This window comes from Alligator mississippiensis, chromosome 16 (assembly GCF_030867095.1).
Source record: "Alligator mississippiensis isolate rAllMis1 chromosome 16, rAllMis1, whole genome shotgun sequence".
NCBI lineage: Eukaryota > Metazoa > Chordata > Crocodylia > Alligatoridae > Alligator > Alligator mississippiensis.
This window is the reverse complement of record NC_081839.1, coordinates 4727729-4749998: the sequence shown is the minus strand read 5'-3', so window position 1 is coordinate 4749998 and position 22270 is coordinate 4727729. Positions and strand designations below refer to the sequence as shown.

Genomic DNA, 22270 nt, shown 5'->3' with positions numbered 1-22270 from the left:
GCAACCTGAGACCGGGGAGCAATTTTGAGATGCCTCTTTTTAGTATCTGCATTGCTCCGTATGGAAATGGTGCTTTATCACAAAAGAGGCATATATGTCTATACGTTCCCTTGATTGTTATGCCTACAATCAAGGGACCGTATTGACATATAAGAGAGGGTTTCTGATGGCAGGTGCTGCTCGGTGTCAGGAGTATTTTGTATTCTACAGCATCGGGCTGATTTCCACACTAGTATTTGGAGGTGCGACAGATGACAGTTTGACCTGGGCAGATGGAAAGTCTGACTTGGTTCACATTGGCTGAAATTACTTTTACGACCGTAGCTTTCTAGACCAGGGGTCGCCAGGCAATTCGGCACAAACATCTCCCATAGAGAACTAGAATTAGAATAGAGATTCGGGTTGTCAGTTGTACCTGCGAGGGACTTGCTTCCAGCTCACAGGGGGTAATAACGGTGCGGGGTGAGTGCGAGTCCAGAGGTGGTTGTCCCATCTTGGAGGTAGCGATCGTTGCAACGTCTGTCGTCTTTATCTGGTCCGTGCGCCCGTCTCCAGTAGAGTTGCACATCAGAACAGTCCCAGAAGCCCAGCTTCTGAGAGAGGTGGCTATAAACAGAGCAGTGCTGATCTGTAGTCTGAGACCGAGCCTGGTGTTTTCTGTGGCACGGATTTAGGTATGCGGAGCCCATGAGGCTTGGGTCTAGCTGCTGCACTCTAGACTAATAAGGTCCCGGGTGCCTGCTTGTCTCCTTGTCGCTGTCTGCCCGCGCTCGTAGACTGCAGTATCTATTCGACTTTGCTGCAGTGAGACAAGTTTGCTCGCTCTGTATCATGGGACGACAGCATCCAGGCTTGTTTCAGCCGGGATGGCAGCGTGCTGCGAATCTGCGTGGCAATCTACTTGTTGGAGGTGCCTCACCTGGCTGCGTCACAGGCTGAGACAACAGTGAGGACACGGGGAGCAGAGCACTTACCCTCTGCTAAGGTTTTAAGCTCTTGAGGTGCTGACAGATCCCGTATGCTGGGTTCATTGCTCTAATTATGGATTCTGGGTTTCTGTCGGTCTCTGTTCCAAGTCGGCACACAAAGCATCTCTTCTCTTGCCTGGCTATCTCTGCACGTGGTATTGGAATGGGAGCTCTGTGCCTAAATACTTTTAAAAATCAAGCTTTTCATCCCTCTCTGCCTTGGTTCCCCATCTGTAAAATGGGAATGCTGGCCCTGTTGCACTTCCCAGGGGGACTGAGTAACATACTGAGGTGCTCAACTTCTGCAGGTATGGAAGTACTTGGCTTAACTGGCTTTGGCGTTTGGTCTCTCTTATCTGGAATTGCACAGCTCTTCACCTCCTAGAGACGTGCAGAAGACCCTTAGTTCCCGAATAACAGAGTTGTCCAGATCTTCCTAAGAGGCCACTTAAAGGTTAAAATTCAGTCTAAGCAGCTCTTGAGTCATGTTTTTTTTTTCTTTTTTTTTCCTGCAGCTCTCAATAAGCAAGATTTAATTTATCCTCAGAAAACAAACATGAATATCAAATACCTGCCTCTGCATAATTTCTCTCTTCCTGGCCCCTTGTATTTCTGTATTTCCCTCTGTGTTCCTTCAAGAGATCCCCCTCCCTCTGCTTTAAGTCCAGGGGTCCCTCACCTGTAGTCTTGAAGCAAGAAATCAATGCTGAAATTTCACAGTCTGTTCCACACGGCTTTGGGCTCCATAAATATTTCAGTTAAAGGTGTCAGTTTCCATTTCAAGCCAATTTTGAGATCAGGTTTCCAAATCCCATCACCCAGTTCCTGTGCCAGGTCTGGATTGGATCTGCTGTCCTGACCTGTCATATGATGGAAAGAAACTTCAAATGCAGGAGGCAAGTATAGGTCTATATTATTGACTTTTCAGAGATTATATTTATCTGGGTTAAGTAGCTACTTTTCATAGAGGCAGGTACTGTGGCAACCTTGCCGATACCTGAATATTTTTCTTCGAGTTTATCAAAATGATTGGCTTACCATATCCTATTGCTGTGCGCACTGGAAAAATGCTTCCCTTGTTTGGCTGACAGTGCGTTTTCAACCCCGGGGCATGCTGAGATGCAAATTTCTTACTAGGGTTTGGGTCGGTAGGAAGGATGGTAGAGGGGCTAGGGCACTACCCTGAGACAGACAGGCCAGGCGCAATCCCTGCTGTGATACAGACTTCGGGCAAGCTGCAGGTTCAGATTTGGTGCCTCCCTTCCATTGAAATTGGCAGTGATCAGGTGCCTAAATGGATTAATAAATGTAGTGCTTGGTCTCTGTGTTTTGGTCCCCCATGTGTGAAACCACTCTGCCAAGCCTTGCAGGAGTATTGAGAATAAATACATTAAAATTCCTAACTGCTCAAATATAACAGTTACGGAGGTCATAAAAATACTTCAGGTAGATGGAACGAGTGCTGCAACCAATCTGGAATTTTGCTCTGGTGCTTTAAATAGTGTCAGATTCAATGGGCAGCGGTAATTGCACAGTGTTCAGTTCCCCACTGCTGGATCGTTTTGCATTCATTCACCCACTTAAGATCCTGCTCAGCCACTCGTGGTAACACCAGTGTTATTGTCCTTAACCCTTTGGACACCTCCAATGACTGCAAGAACAGGCATTTCACTTTTGAGACCCGTCACTTGACTGGACCACCAGGCTATTACAGTTCTGGCTGTTGGAGGAATATGGATTTCCTGCGCTTTCATTAGTGCTCGCCGGTCTCAGTCGCCCTTCCCCAGAGTTGGCTCTTCCCTACGATGGAGGCTCGCTCCAGAGGTCCTGAGGCCTGTGCTTTGATTTTCTTTCAGGCTGTTATGGAATACGTCCAGATCTGGTGAATGAAAGTTGGTCTTGTTCACGGTGCTCAGCCAATGCATGGGCAGCGGTAAGCATTCACTCTAGGGGAGACTGAAAAGGAACATTGTCGGGTGGGGAGGAATTAACAGGAAGCATCGATACGGGAGGGAACGATGGCAAAAAATGGAATGGGCTCCCAAGGGAGGTGGTGCTCTCCCCTACTGTGGGGGTCTTCTGGAGGTTGGATGTGCATCTAGCTGGGGTCATCTAAACCCAGCACTCTTTCCTGCTTATGCAGGGGGTCGGACTCAATGATCTATTGAGGTCCCTTCCGACCCTAACATCTGCGAATCTATGAAAAATGTCCCGTACCTTGTTGTACCAGTATAGTAAATCTCTGAGGGAAGGGTAGAGGTTTCAGGGTGCTCCTTGGATGTTTTTGATCTTTGTTTTTCCTGTTCCAGGATTGCTGTCTATGTAATCTCAGGGGTGGAGCTCTTCAGATGACGACTGATGGACGGTAGGTGCCATGTAGGATGTCTTGTACATATACTTGGGCACTGATAGCAGCCACTAGCACGAGTCATCTGATTGTTTTATGAGGGGCTGGTGAGGATGCCCAAGTGTGTGACATCTAGGTTTGGCCGCGCTTGCCGTTGCGCTCTAGATCATGGGCAGGACGAGATTGGAAGTCTCTGCTACCGGCCCTCCTGTCTCTTCTCTCCAAGGCACAGAACACCTTGGAATTCCCTTGTTCTCAAAGGAAATGCTTTTCAAGGAGAGCTCAGCATCATCACCTGATCTGAGCTGATCAAGATCAGCTGTCTAATGAAGACAGCTGATTGCAATTGTTCTAGAGCCCTTTATCTTGTGTCACTCCATTAATAACCAGATGGGAATATTACCAGTGCTGCCAACCCCCATAAATATGTCCAGGCACTATGGAAGGAACAATGGGAGAAATGTCAACTGCCCCCTTGAGTTTACACACTCCATGAATACACCACAAAAATTCTGAAAATCCAAATAGAGTAGTTTCTGATTTCTCTCTTTTATTTCCAGGTGGGTCCATATAATCTGCGCTATCGCTGTCCCAGAGGCCCATTTTCTCAATGTAATAGAACGCCATCCTGTGGACATCAGTGCTATTCCAGAGCAGAGGTGGAAACTGGTAGGTGTCTTCTCCAGGGTGTTGTTGGAGTGAGAGCAGGCCTTGGTTTTGTCTAGGAGTCCAAAGCAGCCAGGGTGGGAGGAGGTGTCCTCAATGTATTTATCCCTAAATTGCCCCAGGATGCAGCAACCTTTGGACATATCTGAGAGATTCTGCTCTTATTTCAGAGGTTTCACTTTGTCCATTGGGAATGCTTTCCCATGTACACACTCAATGCACTGCCTCCTGGAGGTCCTCTCTGTCGCGAGGAAATCTGTGGGAAAGATGCTAGCAGAATTCTAGCTAGCGGCGTACGGTCTAGCCCTATTCCAGGGAGGCTGCAGTGCCTCATTTTGGGGATCACCAGGAGGTGATTGATCAGGGCGCTGGATTCCTCTAGCTGGTTCTTAATGCCCTGTCAGTATAGGTGCATTTGCTAGTAAATTGTGCTTTTTGGCTTTCTGTAGCGCAGGAATTGGTTTTGGGATGTCGGGAGAGGAACGTGGTGGGGGAAGGTGAGGTAAGCATTGATGTATTGGGTAGTGTTGATGTATTTGTTAACTGTGCTGCTATTTAGTGCAGGCAGCCAAGCCAAGTCCTGGATGGGAGATTAGGAAGAATCTCTCTCTGCTTTGAGAGTTATTCCTCTATTGTGCAAATGGGTTTTGTACACAAATGTGAATGTAAAAAGCATTCATTATTCAGGTGGAGTGATGGAGCAATGTGATGCGAGGGTGATAAATCCTGCAGCACTGGCTCTTTATGGATTGTCTGACATTTCCAGCATGCATCCTCTTCATTACCAGCACTTGTAACGATGAATTAAAAATCCTTTTACACAGGACTCACTTGTATTGCTTAATGGGGCCTCACAAGGAAACCTTGTGACTTAACTCCTTAAATTCTGCGTGACTGCCCTGCAACCGTGCAGCATCCATCATTGGATCTGTGCAACGTCACGTTGTCATAGCGAACTCCAGACTGCTTGGCCTAGGTCTGATTGGGAGGACTTTGGGGTAAAGGAAGAGCATGGCACGTATGAATTGGGGGTATGGGAGAAGTGACTGCAAATTGTGGGGGTGGGAAAGGATTGGGAAGTCTTTGGCTTGACATCATTTGACCAGATAACAAGTGCCCATGGACTTTTGTGCACTAAGACTTTACAAAAGTCCAAATTGTTTTTTGATTTTTACTAGTGTTTGTCTGAAGTATGTATTGATACCAGACACAGATCAGTTAGGGCCTTTGGGCGTTCCATCCAGCACCCCAATACAAGCGCCCATTGTTCTGGTCACTGCTGGAAGCAGGATATGAGATGCAAACGGTCCTATCCAGTAGAGGTGTTCCGATATGTCGGTCCGTAACAAATCGGCACCGATAAAAGGAAAATTGACATGATCAGCAGTTGGCTTTTGTTGGCCGGAGTAGCCAGTAATGTCACCAATAAATGCCGCGTGCATGCACACAGACACAGCATGCATGCAGCCAAGAATGCAGCCGGGCAGCTTGGAAAGTGGTGACCAGCTGGTAAGTCTGTTGGGGGAGGAAGGGGCATGGGGGCTGGGGGCGAGGGAGGGAGTAGGGCTGGGGCAGGGGTAGGTGCTGCCCAGCCAGGGCAGGGTGGGGTGCAGGATGGAGCTACGAGCAGCTTGTCCGGGTGGCAACTCCCCACCACTGTGTGCACCTTGAGGCATAGGGGCATATGGTGCCGCCACCCCCCCCCCCCCCCCCCCCCCCCCCCCCCAGATTTGTGTCCAGGACGAGGGCAGGCTGCCCACTGCAGGCTCAGGGCCAGAGACTGCACTGGCCTCTACCTGGCAGGGGGGGCTAGGCCGGGGCTGCACTTGGGGTGGGCAGTGATGGTGCTGGGAGAGGGGGCTGTTACAGGGTGGGCTAGAGCCACCCCAAAGTTCACCATAGCTCCCACCCAGTGCCTCTGCTGCCCTCCCTGCACCGCCCCCACCTACCCTGAGTGCAGCCCTGGCTCAGCGCCTGCTGGGAAGAGGCCAGTGTATCCCCTGGCTCTGAACTGGCAGCGGGCATCCTGCCCATGCCCTGCACACAAATATGGGGAGCACATGCCCCCCCCATGCCTCCCCTGGGGATGCACGCAGCGGTGGGGAGCTGCTTCCCCCATGCCCTGCTCTGCCCCAGCCCCACTCCCTCCCTCACTGCGGGGGGGCCTCAGTCTGGCCACCCCTCCCACACCCCTTCCCTGCACAGACTTACCAGCCAGATGCTGCTCTCCAAGCTGCTGGGCTGCATATCCGCTATCGGATCTGTTTGGGTCGATGTGGCTGGTTAATAATCGGCCATCGAAATTGGCCAAAAAAATCTTTATCTGCACCCCTGCTATCCAGTATTGGGTCAAATCTGTGTTCTGCTGCAGTGACGATCAGACTTTGGTCATGACCCCAGATAGGGTCACAACATCAGTGGATGGGGTCACAGGCGTGGGGGGCCCATGGGTTGGGAGTGAGGGGCCATGCTGAAGAAATGGGGTCATGCTCAGGAAATGTTTGGGAAGCACTGCGTTATGGGCATCGAGACTGCTTCTGGGACTTGCCAGACTTGCTGAATTAACTGGGTTTGGCATCTCAAGCAAAAGACAGTTTGGGACTGAAGGCACGTGACTGACTGTGCAGTTTCGATCTGAACAGAGCACGGGCAGATATGGTTTTAGCTGACGTGAAACTCTGCCAGCGCACCTCCAACCCAGTCTGAAGTTCTTGCTAGTCTCAGACGAGGTCTGTGCACAAATCTCCGTCAAGGACTCATGCTGTTGCAGTTCTGAACAGTGACCAACAGCCTTGCCAATGTGTCCAGTGGCTTTAATTCCACGAGCAAATGTCCAGCAGGGCCAGAATTCTTTGCCTTTGGTTTCCTTTGCATCTCAGAAGAGGTAAAGGACTTTTCACAGCCAACCAGCCAAGCGACCTGTTTTCCAAAGGTCCCCGACACCTGTAGGTCCCAGAAAAGTCGGCAGGAAGCACGGGTTGTCATAACACCCCTGAAAAGCCTGGCTTCAGGTACCTCATTTTGAAAGTGTTAGTCCATATGCACCCCTCCCATCTTAATCAGGCCAACCTCTCCCAGTGGCTGCTGGAGGCATAATATTTAACTTGTGTGTAATATATGCCAAGATCACACATTGCTGTGCCAGCAGTCACTGTGGAGAGGCTCAGATATCTCTGGACACAGGTGCAGCTCTCAGGCTTCTTACAAGATGCCAGCATCGCCCTACAGATGCCCCTGCAGTCAGGACTAGAGGCAGGCTGTCGGAAGCAGGCTGACACTCAGCCCCATTTACCCCCCACCCCAAAGTGCCATCAGGTTAGTTACTATGCACAGTGATGGTCTGATTGCTACCATCCCTCCTTCTGCTGTGTTCATCCTTAATTGCAAGTGCCATTATAATATATATATGCACACACCAATGATGCCTGATGGAAACAATAATGCGCTGGCAACATTACCACGTACAGTGCAGCTTTATTTTTATAGTCTGTCATAGCAAAGGGAAGGAAAATTATGTTTTGAACTGAAATTTGGAGGGGAATGTTAATGAGCTGGAGAGATTCATGGAGGCTTTGTCCTGGATGGCAGCAGGCAAAGAAGGCAGCCCTCGAATCAGCAGCATGATGAGATTGTATGGGGAGCACTGAAGAATTGTGAGTTAGATGAGCACGGAGGTTTGCTAGATGGGGTACAGCAAGTAGGGCTGGACCCAATAATCTTGTGAGGTCCCTTCCAGCCCCTAACGTCTGTAATGTCTATGAAGTCCCTGGAGGGTTTTGGCAATGAGAAGTTTGTGGCTGAATCTTGAAACAAAATGGGAGCGGCCAGTGGCATTGTGCAACAGTGGGCTTTTGTAGTCATTTCTCTTTGTATATCAGCAGTGAATGGCAGTATTTTGCGTGTGGTGGGGACCTGGGGGAGCCATAGAAAAAGGAGAGGAAATGATGAAGATAGGTAGCAGAGGAGGCAACGTGATGGCCGCAAATGTCTTGGCAGGGGGCATTGAAGCAGTGATAGGATTGTGAAGCGGGGGTCATGCAGGCCCATGGGTGAGGTGAGGAAGAGGATGAAGAATGATGCAAAGGTTGTAGGGTCTTGTGGTAAATGGACTAAAGTTGCAGAAGGGTTGGGGCAGAAGATGAATCCACATCCTTTTGGCCGACACCTGTCTTCCCTAGCTCCACCCCGAAGCTGGAGAAGAGAAGACTCAGAGGGGACTTCAGCGGGGCTGGATCCGACGATCGTAAGGTCCCTTCCAGCCCCTAACAACTAGGAAACTATGGGAAGGAGTCGGCACTGATGCAGGCATGGTTTAGGAACAAGGGTTATCCTCTCTGAAAGTTACCTGGTCTTCCCCCTGCCCCAAAACCCACATTAGGCAGCAAGGCCGTGCCTCTCTTAAAGCACAGACTTCTCTGTTCATCCGAGCGCGCTCTGTCGTTATGAAGAATGCAGTTTGCATGCTTCCTGATTAATGGCGTATTGCGGGCCTGCGTGTGTAAATTATTTATGACGTGGAAATCCAGAATAATTAGCTGTCATCCCTCAGTAGAGTAAATGAATTGTAGTGTTCATCATTCAGGAGACAGTCCATTTCTTACTCTTGGCTATGATCTGATTTTTTGGCTTGCATTAATTCTGAGTGGGTTGTTTTTTTTTTCTCCCTCCCCTACCTTAGTCATTCTTTCTCTTCCCACCTCCCCTCCCCTGCCCTCTTCTGAAGCTGTCTGGTGTGTCTTCCCCATAATACATAGCCATCACAGCTCTGCCAGTCCCGGGTCTCCCACCTCCAGGTCTTTTGCTCCTGCTCTCCTCCTTCCACCAGTCCCCGCACTGCAACGGTCCCATCGCTTATATTTTACTTTGTCCTCTGATCATGTTTGATCTGTCTAAACTTTCCCGTCCTAGAGAGCCGCTCTGCCGCTGGCATGCCGTTAGATGCATGTTAATCGCCTCGGGCTTGAAAGCATATATTTGCACCAGTGAAAGCCACTGCCTGATACTCGAGGGTTAACGCTCCCTTGAGAGGCAGTATCGAGCACATTGTATATCAGTGCTTTTCCCTGCTGGTGAGAGAATTAGGTATTGACAGTTTAATAATGAGATCCCATTGCTATTGACTTGCTCTCAGTGCTGTGTTCCTGCTGCACACTTTGCTGCGGTGCTTATCTGGCTTTTGAACATGGTTTACAGAGTGATAAAGGCGTAGCTTATTAAATACCAAAAACCACATTCAGGGAACACTAAGGGACCGACTTAATCTAACAAAAGCCAGGAAATTCAAAGTAAAAGCTCAGAGCCAAATTCACCCTTGGTATAGATAGACGGCCTTTGATTGAGCTACGCTAGAGGTGAATTGGGCTCATTGTGTCCACATGCAGGAGTTTTACTGACGTGGGGACTTGGTGAAGGGGAGGCGAGGGAGTGTAGGAGACAGCAAGGTTTCAGCTCTTCCTTTCTCAGGTCGTGGTGGGAAGAGGAAGGTATTCTATGTGGATAAAGATGGCCTTTTACTGGTCTTGCAGCTCCTTGCACGGTGCTGGCCCTGAGGCACGACAGTATTACAAGTCCTATTGAAATGGGAGGCTCTTTGGAGTGATTTGGGAAGAGGTTTGCAGTGCAGCATTCTTTGGTTTTCAATAATCGGAGGAAATAGTTGTCTTATACCGGGAGGCAGGGAGTTGGGACAGCGGAGCCCTGTCTAAGGCTTTACCATTGACTCAAGGTGTGGTGTTCGGTAGGCTGCCCCATTTTTCTGCCACTGTGTTGCAGGGGATGTGATATTGTGTCCCGACCGTACAAGTTGGGTTGGGAGGTCCCAGGACCTGAGAAGAAAGGTCCTAAAAGTGCAGAGGATCAAAACAACCTCAATCTAATGAGGATTGAGAAGGGGGAAGAAACCGTGAGACCAAGGGTAGAAGCTGCAGGGGACGGTTCTTGCTTACAGTGAAAACATGAGATCCAGGTGTGGAGATGAGTAGAAGGAACGGGGAGCGGGGTCAAGAGCAAGATAATGCAGTGGTCTTTAGGAGAGAGTAACCTGAAAACAGAGATGCCTGCCTTGTCCCAGCATCTGCACGCTAACTTTTGGAAATGATTTCCATGTGTCGATAATAAAGGTTTTATGTAACTGTGTAGGGGTCACATGCATGCGAACCCGATCTCCCCGGGATTTTATTCATCTGAGAAGTTTCAAACAGCTGCCACTTATTTTAACGAACAACTTTCCAGAGATGGGTTGCTTTTCTGGAGTTATGTGCCATCCTACCTCCCAAATGCCAAAATCCCATCTTCGTTAAGTTACCTTGGTCGGAGGCCCAGGCAGCAGGGTGAAATTCTGCGGTCCACCTGTGCCGGCTTTTCTAGAGGTAAAAGCTTACAAACCCAAGCTAAGGGGATTCCCAGTGAGCCTGGTTCCCCTTGAAAATTCAGTGGCAGTTCAGTGCCAAAGTGCTTCGGGCAGCTTTGAGGATTTCGGCTGATAAGGTTGATCGTCACTCTGCATGGAAGTGGGAATCTGGAAGAAAGGGGAGACTGCCACTGGCAGGTCAGGCTCGCTCCCAGCACTGTGGGACCAGGGCACACTTGTTGTTTAAAGCAGCAATATTTTTTGCCTTGAAAATTTTTCTTCCAGCCACTTGGCTGCCAAGTTTCGGCTGCACGTGGATTAAAATGGATGCATGTTACAAATCTCTGGAGAACAGGTGTATAATGGAAGGAGAAGCTTTCTCATAATCCTAGCAGAGGAATGTGGATAATGTTGCCCACTAGTGAATATGGTCTCAAATTGAATTTGGGAGGACTCTGCTGTCCAACACGAGTCTGCTGGATTGAATTATTGATGGATGCTGGTAAGACTAAGATGTCGTCATCTTGTTGCTGTTCACGTGGACAGTAGTTCTGTGTCTGCTCACGCTTCTTGGCTTGGATTCAGAGAAAGGGCAGGTAGTTCAGTAAGCAAGCTGAAAAGGATTTGACTACCCCTGTGTGTGGGGGCACCCCCTCTTCTGGTTGAGGCCCTTGGGCTCTGCTATTTAAATGAGAACGATACAAGGGTAGCTGGATGTCAAAGGTTTTGAATAACATCTCTCTGTTGCATTATGTTAACTTGTGTTTCTCTGCAGAAATGCATATACTGTCGGGAGCGGATGAAGAAGGTGTCGGGTGCTTGCATTCAGTGCTCCTACGAGCACTGTTCCACTTCCTTTCACGTGACCTGCGCCCATGCCGCAGGGGTACCCATGGAGCCAGATGATTGGCCCTACGTTGTGTCCATCACTTGCTTCAAACACAAAGCAGCCAACCACAATGTGAGTGTCTTCTGTTTAAAAGCCGCTCCTCTACATCTTTTGTCATGACTCACGATCCCTGACCGGTGGTTTTCCTCTGTTCCATAGATCCAGTTTCGGAGGGAGATATCGTTGGGTCAGACAGTAATCACAAAGAACCGGAACGGACTTTACTACAGGTGTAAAGTGATTGGCATGACAACACAGACCTTCTACGAGGTCAACTTTGATGACGGCTCCTACAGTGACAATGTGTATCCAGAAAGCATTACAGTAAGACGCTCTCTAGACTCCTCTATAATTGCACCGCATTCTGTAAAATGCAGTGATACATTCTTGGTACATCATAGGAAAGAACAATAAAGAAAACTAATGAATTTTTTATAGGAGATGTAAAAAATAGTGCTAGTTGCATACCCAATACATATGATATTCATATAGCTCCTTCAGAATTATGGTTTTATTGATTACCACCTGGATTCCTTTCTTCTACTCATTTTCCAAGACTTGTTATCAGCATGTGCTGATTGATGACTTTGCACAATGCAGTCAGTTTGTTCTGTCATGTCAGCTATTTGCATATTTTAATCTGAACCATCTCTCTCTTTGTCTGCCCTTTTTGTCGGGGGGGGAAACAGATGGCTTGCATGCAGTTTTGGTTTCTCATAGTAAACAGGTCATAGGGAGGGAATGTATTGAGTAGCTGGAGCTAGGAGTTTAGGTGCCATTCACAGTTTGGCACTGATTCACCGTGCAATACTAGCCAAGTCATTTACCCTCACTTTTTCAGGCAGAACTGTGTGACTAGTGATCGGTGCAAGCACACGTCCGTTGTTTTTCTAACTTTTCTTCTCTGTGTTGTCTTCAGAGCAGAGACTGCGTCCAAATGGGACCCCCTCCAGAGGGTGAGATGGTTCAGCTACAGTGGACTGATGGAATAGTCTGTAAGGCCAAGTTCATCGCAGCCCAGATCAGTCAGATATATCAGGTAAATAGGGAGGAGTTCAAACACCCCCATCCCCATCCACCTCCCATGCTGGACTGGTCCTTCTGCGTGCTGGTGAATGTATACCTCGTAGGTACAAAAGGCTTATTGTGTGCAGTGTGGCTTTTTTGGGATTTACGTTCCCTTTGGTCTTACAGGATCTATAATGATAATGTATAGAGCAGGATGAAGGATTTTGTTCCAGAACATGGATGCACATATGCACAAACACAGCCTCCTTGTGTCCAGATTTGTGTCACTCGTGTCTGCCCTTAACAGTAGTATAAAGTTGGGGACATGGGGCAGTAGGGGCAACTGCTCTGGGCACCAACTTGTGGGGGAGGCCACGTGAAAAAATGTGACTGCTGCTGGCAGGTTGCCTGTTCACAACTGCAGCAGCAACTGGAAGTTGTCACTTGTGCTTTGTCTCCTGGCTGTGTCCTTACATTGCTGGCCCTTACAGATGTACAGTGAGCTCTTTGGGCGCCCATACACGAGCAGCAAGGCTGCTCTGACACACTCTAATTACAGTGCGTCGAAGCAGGCTTAGTTAATCGAGTCAGCTGGAGCGTAATTACTGCCCTCCAGCAGACTCCAGCAGACTCCAGCATCGTGTGCATCAGCGTCCCCATGCTTAAAAACGGTGGTGGGGGCGCTTTAACTAAAGCTCAACGAACACGCTTTAGTAAGCCACCATGCCACCATTTTTAAGCGCAGGGATGCTGATACATGAGATGCTCTGGGGGCTTTAATTAAAGCAGCTCTGTGAGCTACTCTAATTACAGCACCTCCATCCCTCCTTCCCCCTTCCTGGAGCACTTATATAAAGGCTCTTAAATTTTCAGCTTTTCTCTGGGATGGAAATGTTTGTGCAGGTGGTTCATCGCCATGCAGTGATTGATATCCATAACGAGGGAATGGTTAGTAACCATCAAAGGATTTGTTAGTGTCCATAGAGGACTTTTTTAGCACAAAGTAATGTTCCATCTAAAGGTAGAGAGTTCTGCTAAAACCAAAATAAATCATTGATTTCATGAGGCCGTGGTGTCTGGAAGCTGCTTTGCTTAGAAATCGAACCCTTCCTCTGTCCCTCTTGCAAATAGTTTCTGACAGAGGGTTCACCAGTGCCAAGGAGCTTGTAATGGAAGAAAGTCCCTAACAGAGAGGACTTTCTGAAGGGTGAGACCACTAGTATCCCCTGGGGGAATATATAATTGGGAACTGAATGGCTCAGGATTGTTAATGGGATTATATAAGGCATCCGTTCACTTCTGACCCAGGTCAAAAGTGACGTGATACCACCAGCATCTGGTAGCTGTCTGATGGCCCATGTTAAATTAGCTTGTGACCTGCAGCTCCTAGTGGACAGGCAGTTACATAATTAAAACCCTCTTGGGAGTTTAAGTGGAGGTCAGGATAGGAAGGACGCCTATACACATGCAGGGAGGCTGCTCTAGTGCACTGTGACTTACGGCGCGTTGGAGCGGACTTGATTAATCGAGTCTTCTGGAGCGTGATAATTACCGTGCTCCAGCAGACTCCAGCGTCGCGGGCATCAGTGTTCCTGCACTGAAAAAGGGCGGTGGGGGTGCTGTAACTAAAGCTCATTCCACAAGCTTTAGTTAAAGCACCCCTGCCGCCCTTTTTCATTGCGGGGACTCTGATGCACATGATGCTCTTGGCGCTTTAATTAGCAAGGCTCTCTGAGCCTTGCTAATTAAAGCGGCCCTGCCTCCTGGAGCACATCTGTAAATGCCCGGAGAGACTGCTCTTGCCCCTGGAAACTCTCTTCAGTCACGGAAGGTAAATGGGCAGGGCAGCATGCGGGAACATTTTCCTCTACTCTCTTCTCTCTTATCTGTTCTCTAGTAGTAACCGGATGCCTTTAAGTCTCCAGTTTTGTCATCCACGTTGTCTCCCTCCCTTTCTGGTAGAGACTAGAATCAGCTAGTTTTGTCATTTAAGAGGTTGTGTGCTGGACCAGCTCCTTTGTTTTGGGTCCTGTTCCCCATATGAGAGTTTTGTTGGTAGAATACTAATGATTACCAGCAAAGGAGGAATGGACTGCGATGCATGCACGGCGCTGGTATTTCAGCACTAGAGAGTCTACAAAACGCAGCATGTTCATTTGACTACCTCTAGGCTAAGGGGTCCGCAAAAGCTTTAGAAATCCCAAGGATTTGGGGAAGGTATCAGGTGTTCCCTGTACGCTTCCATTTAAATTAACACCTGTTGCAGTATGAAAAGAACCGTTGTGTGATACAAGTTGGTGCCTCTGAGCAGCTGTAAAAAGGGCAGGGAAAACCCTTCTTTGCTTTTTGTTCAAAGGAAGGATCTACCATACACTAAACTCCACTCACTCTAGGAACAAAATGCCCAAGGCCTTGACTTGCGAGCTGAAGAGCATAGTAATCTGGCTTTGCACAATAATGATCTCCTTGATGTGATGGATCTTAACTGCTGCAAGGGAAACATAACCCGATTTAACCCACATTTTAAGTAAATTTAACTTTTGTATCACTCCATGGAAGATCTATTTTTCGTATGCACTTTCTGATTAAATCAGAACGTAGGGATTTGACATTGATTGTGTAGAATAACATTAAAAGCTAAACGGTTGAAAATAAGCAATGCTGTTGCCAGCACTAAATGAGAGAAAAATGTGCTTTTTGCATCTCCTGTAGTTACCTGCAAGTAGGCAGAAATAGCTTTGAAAAGTCATTTCATACTAGTTTCCTGTATGAGCAGTTCTGTCCTTCACTTAATCGTGCCTAATTTTTTTGTCCACTTTAGAACTGGATTAAACTAAACCTTACCAAACCGCTTCTAACATGGAATAAGTGTATCCACACATTGAGGTAGTGCGGGATACCTTTTGTGGTTTAAATTCACCTTCCTTTCCCTCCCCCCTCCTCCCCCCAGCTTATTTTGCAGTAGCTTCACTGTGCAGCCAGCCACTAAGTCCAGGCTTTGCACATTAGATTTAGAGGTTGAGTTTGTAAGTGCTGACCCCCAAATTTGTCTTTAAACTTGTCTGGGTGTTCCTGGAGTGGAAGATTAAAGTCTGCTTATAATTCACTCCTTTGCATATAACTGTTACAGCTGACACATGGTTCTTGATTTGAGAAGCTCAGTGGTTATTGCATATCTGACGAGTCACAACATCGGTGCACAGTGTGGAGCCACGGATAGGGGAGTTCAGAACATGGTTTCTTTCCATTCACTGAGTTTTTCCAATTTAACCCAGCCTGTACCTTTCTCTTAAATGGTGCTGCATGTGGTTCTACATTATTTAGGAGGGTAGAGTCTGGAGCAAAGGAAGCAAGAGGCTTTGAACACTTTATCATGTAAAATTTTACATGCTCATTTTGATGAATAAACATCCCTGTAACATCTCTTGTTGCATAATTCATGATATAATCAGTGCTCAGAGAGGTTTGGGGTGAGGAGTTGATGCCATTTGGTAATACCTGACTGATTGTTATTGCTTGTTAAAACATAAATGTATTTTGGTAGCTGGCATTGTTTCATTTTGGCTTGTGTAAAACTTGCCTCGTCTCAGAAGGAGAACGGGCTCTAATGAGACTCTCTCAGGGACGTTACAGCAGGGCTGAGTATGCACTTCCTTTAATAGTTCCCAATAATGTTCCAATGTCCATTGGAGAGCTTTGAAGACTTCTAAGTTTAGATGAGAAGGGGTGAGAAACTTCAGAGCTTGGGAGAGGTTGAAGTATAGTCAATGGTGGAGCCAGTCAGCTGATGATGGCTTTTCTTCTCTCCGCAGGTGGAGTTTGAAGATGGCTCCCAGCTGATGGTAAAACGTGGTGATATTTACACCTTGGAGGAAGAGCTTCCCAAGAGAGTGAAATCCCGCTTGGTAAGTATTGAAGCAGCAAAATAAAATAACTTCTGCTCTCAGAGGCTCGGCCAGTTTTCTTTTAAACGTGACTTGAAAAGCAAGACCCAGCTTTTGTAAGATGCCAGTTCATTCACAAACAGCCTAGAGTTTTACAGTTATTCATTAAGCCATTTGAAAAGGTTTTAAACAAGTCCTCTTCTGCATGTCAAGACACCGTACCTAGATGAGAGATCCCGGTCATGTTAGGAGGCCAGTCGCACAAACTTTGTCATGGAAATCCTGCAACTTCAGAGTAATCAGTTGAGATGGACCACAGTCCACTGGTGTTTGGGGAGCTGGTCGGTTAAACTGGGAAAAACCGCTGCTCTTACCAATTGCAAGCTATTCAAAGGACTTTGACGGTGGATGTGGAACACGGGGCCCGTTTGTTTGAATTCTCACCCAAAAGACCAATACATAATTAAATGCTTGGAAGTGAATTAACCTCCAGATTAGGAAGGTCTGCATTGAGATTCCATATAAATGGAGTCTATGGATGTAGAGAGACACACTCCATCCCGTCCCAGATTTTCTTCTTTGACCTTTAAGGCCATCATGTCCCACCAGAATATGAGTTCAGATACCCAATCCTGTGGAAAGTGTACAGCAGCCTGCTTTGTTCTAGATGGCTGTAATGTCGACTGTTTCCTCCCGAAGGCAGAAGTGTGGAATTGAGCTTTGGGAAGATTAAATTGAAAATCAAATGAGGTGCCTTGGTATTGCCAGACCCAGTCAGTCCCATTGCCCACAGGGTCCCATGTGCGTCAGCGGCTAGTAATAGGTGGTTAGAGAAGCGGCCCAAAAAGCCTCTCAGCCCCAGGATGGAAATGTAGGTGGAATAACCCGACAGTGGGAATGTCGGAGGAACCTGTTACCAGTTATTAGTTGGCGAGTGCCATGAAAGATTGAAGGGCTAGGTTTTTTTTAAACCACTTCTGCAAATCCTTTTGTTCTCCTAGTGTAAATCGGGATGTTCTCATTATCCCTATAGACGTCTCATCCTTTTTGAATCCTCTTGATCTCAGTGAGCTGTTAGGGCAGCAGGCTCCAAGTTGAGTCATGCGTTGTGTAATTTACTCATCTGTTCTCCCTCCTTTAAAAATCCCTGCCAGTTCTGGAGGCAGGGGCAACTCCGATGTTGCACTTCTGAGGGTTCACATTTTTTCCTGGCCACAGCCCTGCCTTCAAGCAAAGCTCCTGAGTAACTTTGAACGGTGAGATGGGGTGTGGTGGGGATGTCACGCTGATTGGTGCTGACCTTCAGGTGTTGTAACGGAGAGAGGAGAGGCATGCAATTAAAAAGCGAATAACTCATCTGCCTGGAAACTTCTAACCTGGTTACGTACCTCCTGTCCCAGAGATGCTAGGAAGGGTCCTATGGGAGTGGCGCGCATAGCGCATTAACACAGAAGAGTTGGATGAAGGAAGGAAGCCATTGGAAACTAATGATATTTTTCTCTCCCCTGAGCTGGCGTGTGGATAGTGGCATGATTCTGAGAGCGGCCCTCCCCGAGCCGTCTCCTTGTGACGTAGGAAGTGAAAGAAGCTTCAGTTTTTCTGGGTGATTTGTTCTAGGAAGGCGCAGAAAAAGAAGGGGCCCAGTGAGCCCTGGATTTGCGAGGCAGGAGCTAGAGTGGAAGAGACCCAACTCTAGGAAGGAGGCAGACTCGATGGTTCCTCTGAGCCCAGCGTCTTCCTCTGAGCTGGTTGCTGTGTTCGCCAGACTTCGCTGGCTCTCCAGCATGCGTGTAGCAAAACCTTCGCTTCCGGTTACCCAGGCGGTTTTGTGAAACGAGCACCCTGGGCAGCTGGTGCCGTTCGCTCTTTTGTTGCTTAGCTCTAACCATTGTCCTTTCCTGTCTCCTGTAGTCTCTCAGCACTGGGGCTCCACAGGAAGAGATGTTTTCAGGAGATGAAGTGAAGGCAGCCAAGCGCCCCCGGGTCGTCAATTCCAGGAATCCCGAGGACTATGGACAGAACCCAGATTACCTGGCCTTCATGGAGACCCTGTTGCAGACGCAATACCAGCCAGGAACTCAGAGCAACATGTTTTAATTAAAAGAAAAGAAAAAGGAAAAGAAAAAACCCTTTTCAACCTTACGGAAAAATAATCAGGAAACTGTGGAACAAAAGGCCAGCCCCGTGCAATAGCCTGCTGTGAATTCCTCTCATTTGCTCTTGGTTGGGACTACAAGACGATCGTGTCTGGCTACAGGCTACCTCTACTCTGCTAGACACATTGCTGACCAATAAATAGGGAGCTCGAAACTCCGTCGGACAGCATTTCACGTGGAGACTCCGGATGTGTGCGCTCGTGGAGCTTAACGCCGGGCTCCTCTTTTTTTTTTTTTTTTTTTTTAAGGGTTGGAAGGGGTTAACATTGCAAGATGAAATGACTCAGATTTTTAAACCATGTCAAACTCTTTTTGTCTTTGAAAGGTGCTATTTCACTGACTACTGAAGCAGCCTTTGGAATTGTGATTTCTGTACATATGAATCACCTTTGTGACGTTTTCTATAAATGAGCATTATTAAAAAAAAAAGAAAAAAAAAAAAGAAAAACAAATGCAAACAAAAACAAATAAAAAGAATAAATAGGGAGATGACAATTTCTGCAGATCACTTTTCTAGACGGTGGCTTTAAAACAGGAGAGAAAAAAAAAAGTCATTTTCTTTTCCCTTCCCCCTGCGACAGAATTGTGGTAAATGGCAATGGGGAGAGTGAATAAGAGCAGGCATCCTGGGAAGCTTTTCTTTTTCTTTTCTTTTCTTTTGTTTCAAAAACCGTTCTGTTTTGTCATTTTGGAGGAGTGGGGAAAGAAATGTCTCATAGCTGGAATGTTTTGGCAGCATGTTGCTACGGATAGATGATGGATGTGTGCATTTCTGCCCTGTCTTTGGGAAGGGGCAACTAGCGGGGCATTGGGTTTTTACCCCCACGCTGCTTTTGTTGCGTCTCTCTCATTTCCTTCCCCCCCCCCCGTTGCAGGCACAGTTACTCTCCAGCCTCCAATGCGCATGGCTTGTGGCTCATGCCTTCACCGAGCTGGCAGGTGTTGTGTTGCTCCATGTGTTTGGTCCTTTGGGAACCACCCCCTTGCCCCAGCACAGACTGGGCTGCATGGGGGTTGTTCTGGCTCCTGGGGGGGTCTGGGTATCCGCAGACCCCCAGAGGAGCCGTGTTTTCTTTTCTTCCTCCTCTGTTTTTGAGCTGTGCTGCTTACCAGTGCGAGAACCATTCCTTGACAGAAGCCTTGGAGGTGCGTGTGTGTGTGTGTATATATATATTTTTTTCCCATTAAAGAAGAAATTCCCCAAACACCTTTGATTGTTGTGACATCTTTTACCTAGATAAGAAGTGAGCCTTTGAGATGCTCCTGGGGAAGCGGATTGAGAGCCTGGCACTTGTTCGGGCTCAGTTCGTTAAGTATTAAATGAGTATTAAAGATGGAAACAAATCTTAAAATATTGAGTGGGCAGCACCCACTCAAGCGCTTTGATCGCCTCCTGTAGAGCTGTACAGTATTGTGCAAAGGACCCGATGCAAAGCCCCCTGAAGCCGGTGGAATAGCTCTCATTGACTTCCGCAGGGTTTGCATCTGGTTTGAAGTAAAGAAAAAATGTAGGCTTAGTGTGGAACGGCAAGGAAGGTGAGGCTTCTGGAGCATGGGGGCCGGGGGGAGCACGGTACTTGTATGGCACCCTTCAAACCCACCCACCTGAATGCCGTGGCTTGTCAGGAGCCACTGCAAGACGGCAGAGCTATCCAGGAGATGTGTCCTCAGCAACCTTTTCCACTCGCATCCCAAAAAATAATGCACGGGGGAAGAACCACGTTTTCTCATGGAGCCCCTTTGCAACGTGGACAGTGTGTTTTGGGGTTTTTTTTTTTTGTGATTTGTAAAGTGGCTGTATATTCAGAAAGCTATTTAGGAGAGGAAGGGAAGATGTGGGAATAATTTGGGACTAACAGATGGTAGATTAGCATTTTAAGAGACTAGATGGATGTTCAAATGTCTCCGAGAGAATGGAAAAAGTCCCTCCTCCTCTGGGGGAACTGGATTTCCTTTCACTTCTTGCTGCCTCGAGAACCTTTTTTTTTTGCTTTTTTCTTTTCTTTGATGTATTTTATTTAAAGAAAGAAAGAAAGAAAAGACCGTTTGAAGTCCTTTAGGTTGTTTTAAGTTTTCAATTTCTCCAAAAAAATCTTGTCTCAAAAAAAACAAAAAAAAAAAAAAAAGGAAATGGCCTGAGGTCGATTTTATAAAATATTAAAAAAAAAACCAGGAAAAAAAAGATGGCGAGTATCTTAAAAGCCTCGGTTCGTACATCGTTTTGGTGGGAAGAAGAAGAATTAGAACCTAGAGCCCCTTTCCTTTATTTGCTGCTGCACCTCTATAGCAATTACTCTACACAGCTGTCTCTTGTTGGCTGGGTAATGATTTAAGGGATAATTTGCTTGTATAAAAGAAAAAAAGAAAAAAGGATGTTTTAATGGTGGCGAGGCCACAGAGAAATATTTAAAACAACTGAAAGAGAATTTAAACAGCAGAGGATTCATTTTTGGACTGGGCTTGGGGTGGGGGGATCGGGTGGCTGTGAGCAATAGGGGGGAGGGGGGAAATTGCCTCTGCATGTTAAGGTCCTGACTGAAATAGCACCATTACTGTATTCATATGTAGTACCTTTTTAAATACTATTTATATTGTAAAAACGCAAAAAGTGTGTTTCCCTGTCCCCATATTCAGATGCTGAGTTATGTTTAACGTGAATCTGGAAATGTAGAATGCCCTTCCTTGTTGCTGGGATTTTCCTTTTTGTTTTATTTTGGAGTCCTCTTTTTTTTTCCCCCCTTTTTTTCTCTTTTTTTTTTTTCCATTTTGGTTTAGAAACGATTTGTGCAGATTAACTATGATGACCATGTTGAAGGCCGCGGTGCATCAGCCTATGAAAAGGAAATAGGAAATGCATATTTTCCTTCCCCCTCCTTTCCCCATTCCCAGTGAAATATATTTGTAAGTGTCTGATTATGTGCTATAAAATATTGATTTTTTTTTTTCCTCTTAGATTAAGGATGTGATGTATTTTTTGCATATTTTTTTTTTCTCTGCCTCTAGGTTCATAATGAATTAAAGGCTGTTGAGCACTTCGGAATTACAATGTTCGGGGGGTTGCAGTCTCTTCATTTCTAAGTTCAGACCTGTGGAGAGAGGAAGAAAATCTCCCGGGCTAGTGTGTTTGGTGGGATCTGCCTGATGTGAAGAGGAGCCTGGTGAATAGGCGTACAGTCTGCCCCTTTGCTCTCTTAAGTGTTTAGGAAAAGAGGTCTTTGCCCGCCGCATCTCACAGTGCAGGATTGTCACTGGTACCATTGGATCGATGCTATGAGAGCACAAGTACTCAGTGATGATGTTCAGGTTTGCTATCTCGTGTACTGCCAGTCGCCTTTTATTATTAGGAATCCGCTAAGACTTGTAGTGATAGTTTAGCATGTTGTTCTAGCCCTTGCAGGTCCCACAGATAGTGAATATACCCACCTCCGTTCTGCCCACTCGAGTTCATAAATTGCTTTTGATTGCTTTTAGGTCTTAAGCGCTTATAACCTGAGCAGTTCTGGAAACAAAAATCTCTGGTTTACAGCTGGCTGTATAGCACCGATTTTTATTTGTTTAACCCCACCTGGTTTTTCTCAAATTGTTTTGCTAAACCATACTATTCAAATGTGACTTGGGATCCGACATCTCTGTCTAACTTTACTGATTCCCATGCAGTTACACCAGCAGATAATTTGCCCTTTGATTTTTAAGGTCACTCTTTTGTGACCTGCCACAACCAGAAATGCTCTGAGTGAAGACAGATGTATCGTTAAAGACCAGTAGACGTGTCTAAGCAGGCGGCCTTGGAGCAGTGATCAAAATGGGCAAGGATCAAAACAGATTCCTGCACTAGAACGTCCTAGATCTGGAGCAGAGTCAATTTTTTCACACTGGCCTCCCTGGGTCTGAGTACTGACTCTTGGTACTAGCTTTTAGGCCATTTTCCCTCTGCAGTTCCCAGTTGAGATGGATAGATAGATATACTGTGGGGCTGAATAAAAATTCATACCATCTTGGGTAC

At 46.9% G+C, this 22270-nt stretch overlaps 1 protein-coding gene across 2 annotated transcripts in view; it reads left to right on the top strand.

Moving 5' to 3' along the window:
• KDM4B (lysine demethylase 4B) overlaps positions 1–21313 on the top strand; it is a 147028-nt gene extending 125715 nt beyond the window's left edge. For both annotated transcript variants that reach the window (XM_014604920.3, XM_014604922.3), the window contains 8 exons: positions 2825–2901; positions 3278–3333; positions 3876–3984; positions 11106–11291; positions 11379–11543; positions 12139–12258; positions 16040–16132; positions 18023–21313. In XM_014604920.3, the coding sequence (XP_014460406.1) occupies positions 2825–2901; positions 3278–3333; positions 3876–3984; positions 11106–11291; positions 11379–11543; positions 12139–12258; positions 16040–16132; positions 18023–18208 (992 nt within the window). In that variant the 3' untranslated portion in view covers positions 18209–21313. The remainder of the gene's footprint in view (positions 1–2824; positions 2902–3277; positions 3334–3875; positions 3985–11105; positions 11292–11378; positions 11544–12138; positions 12259–16039; positions 16133–18022) is intronic.
• The last annotated feature ends 957 nt before the right edge of the window (positions 21314–22270 follow it).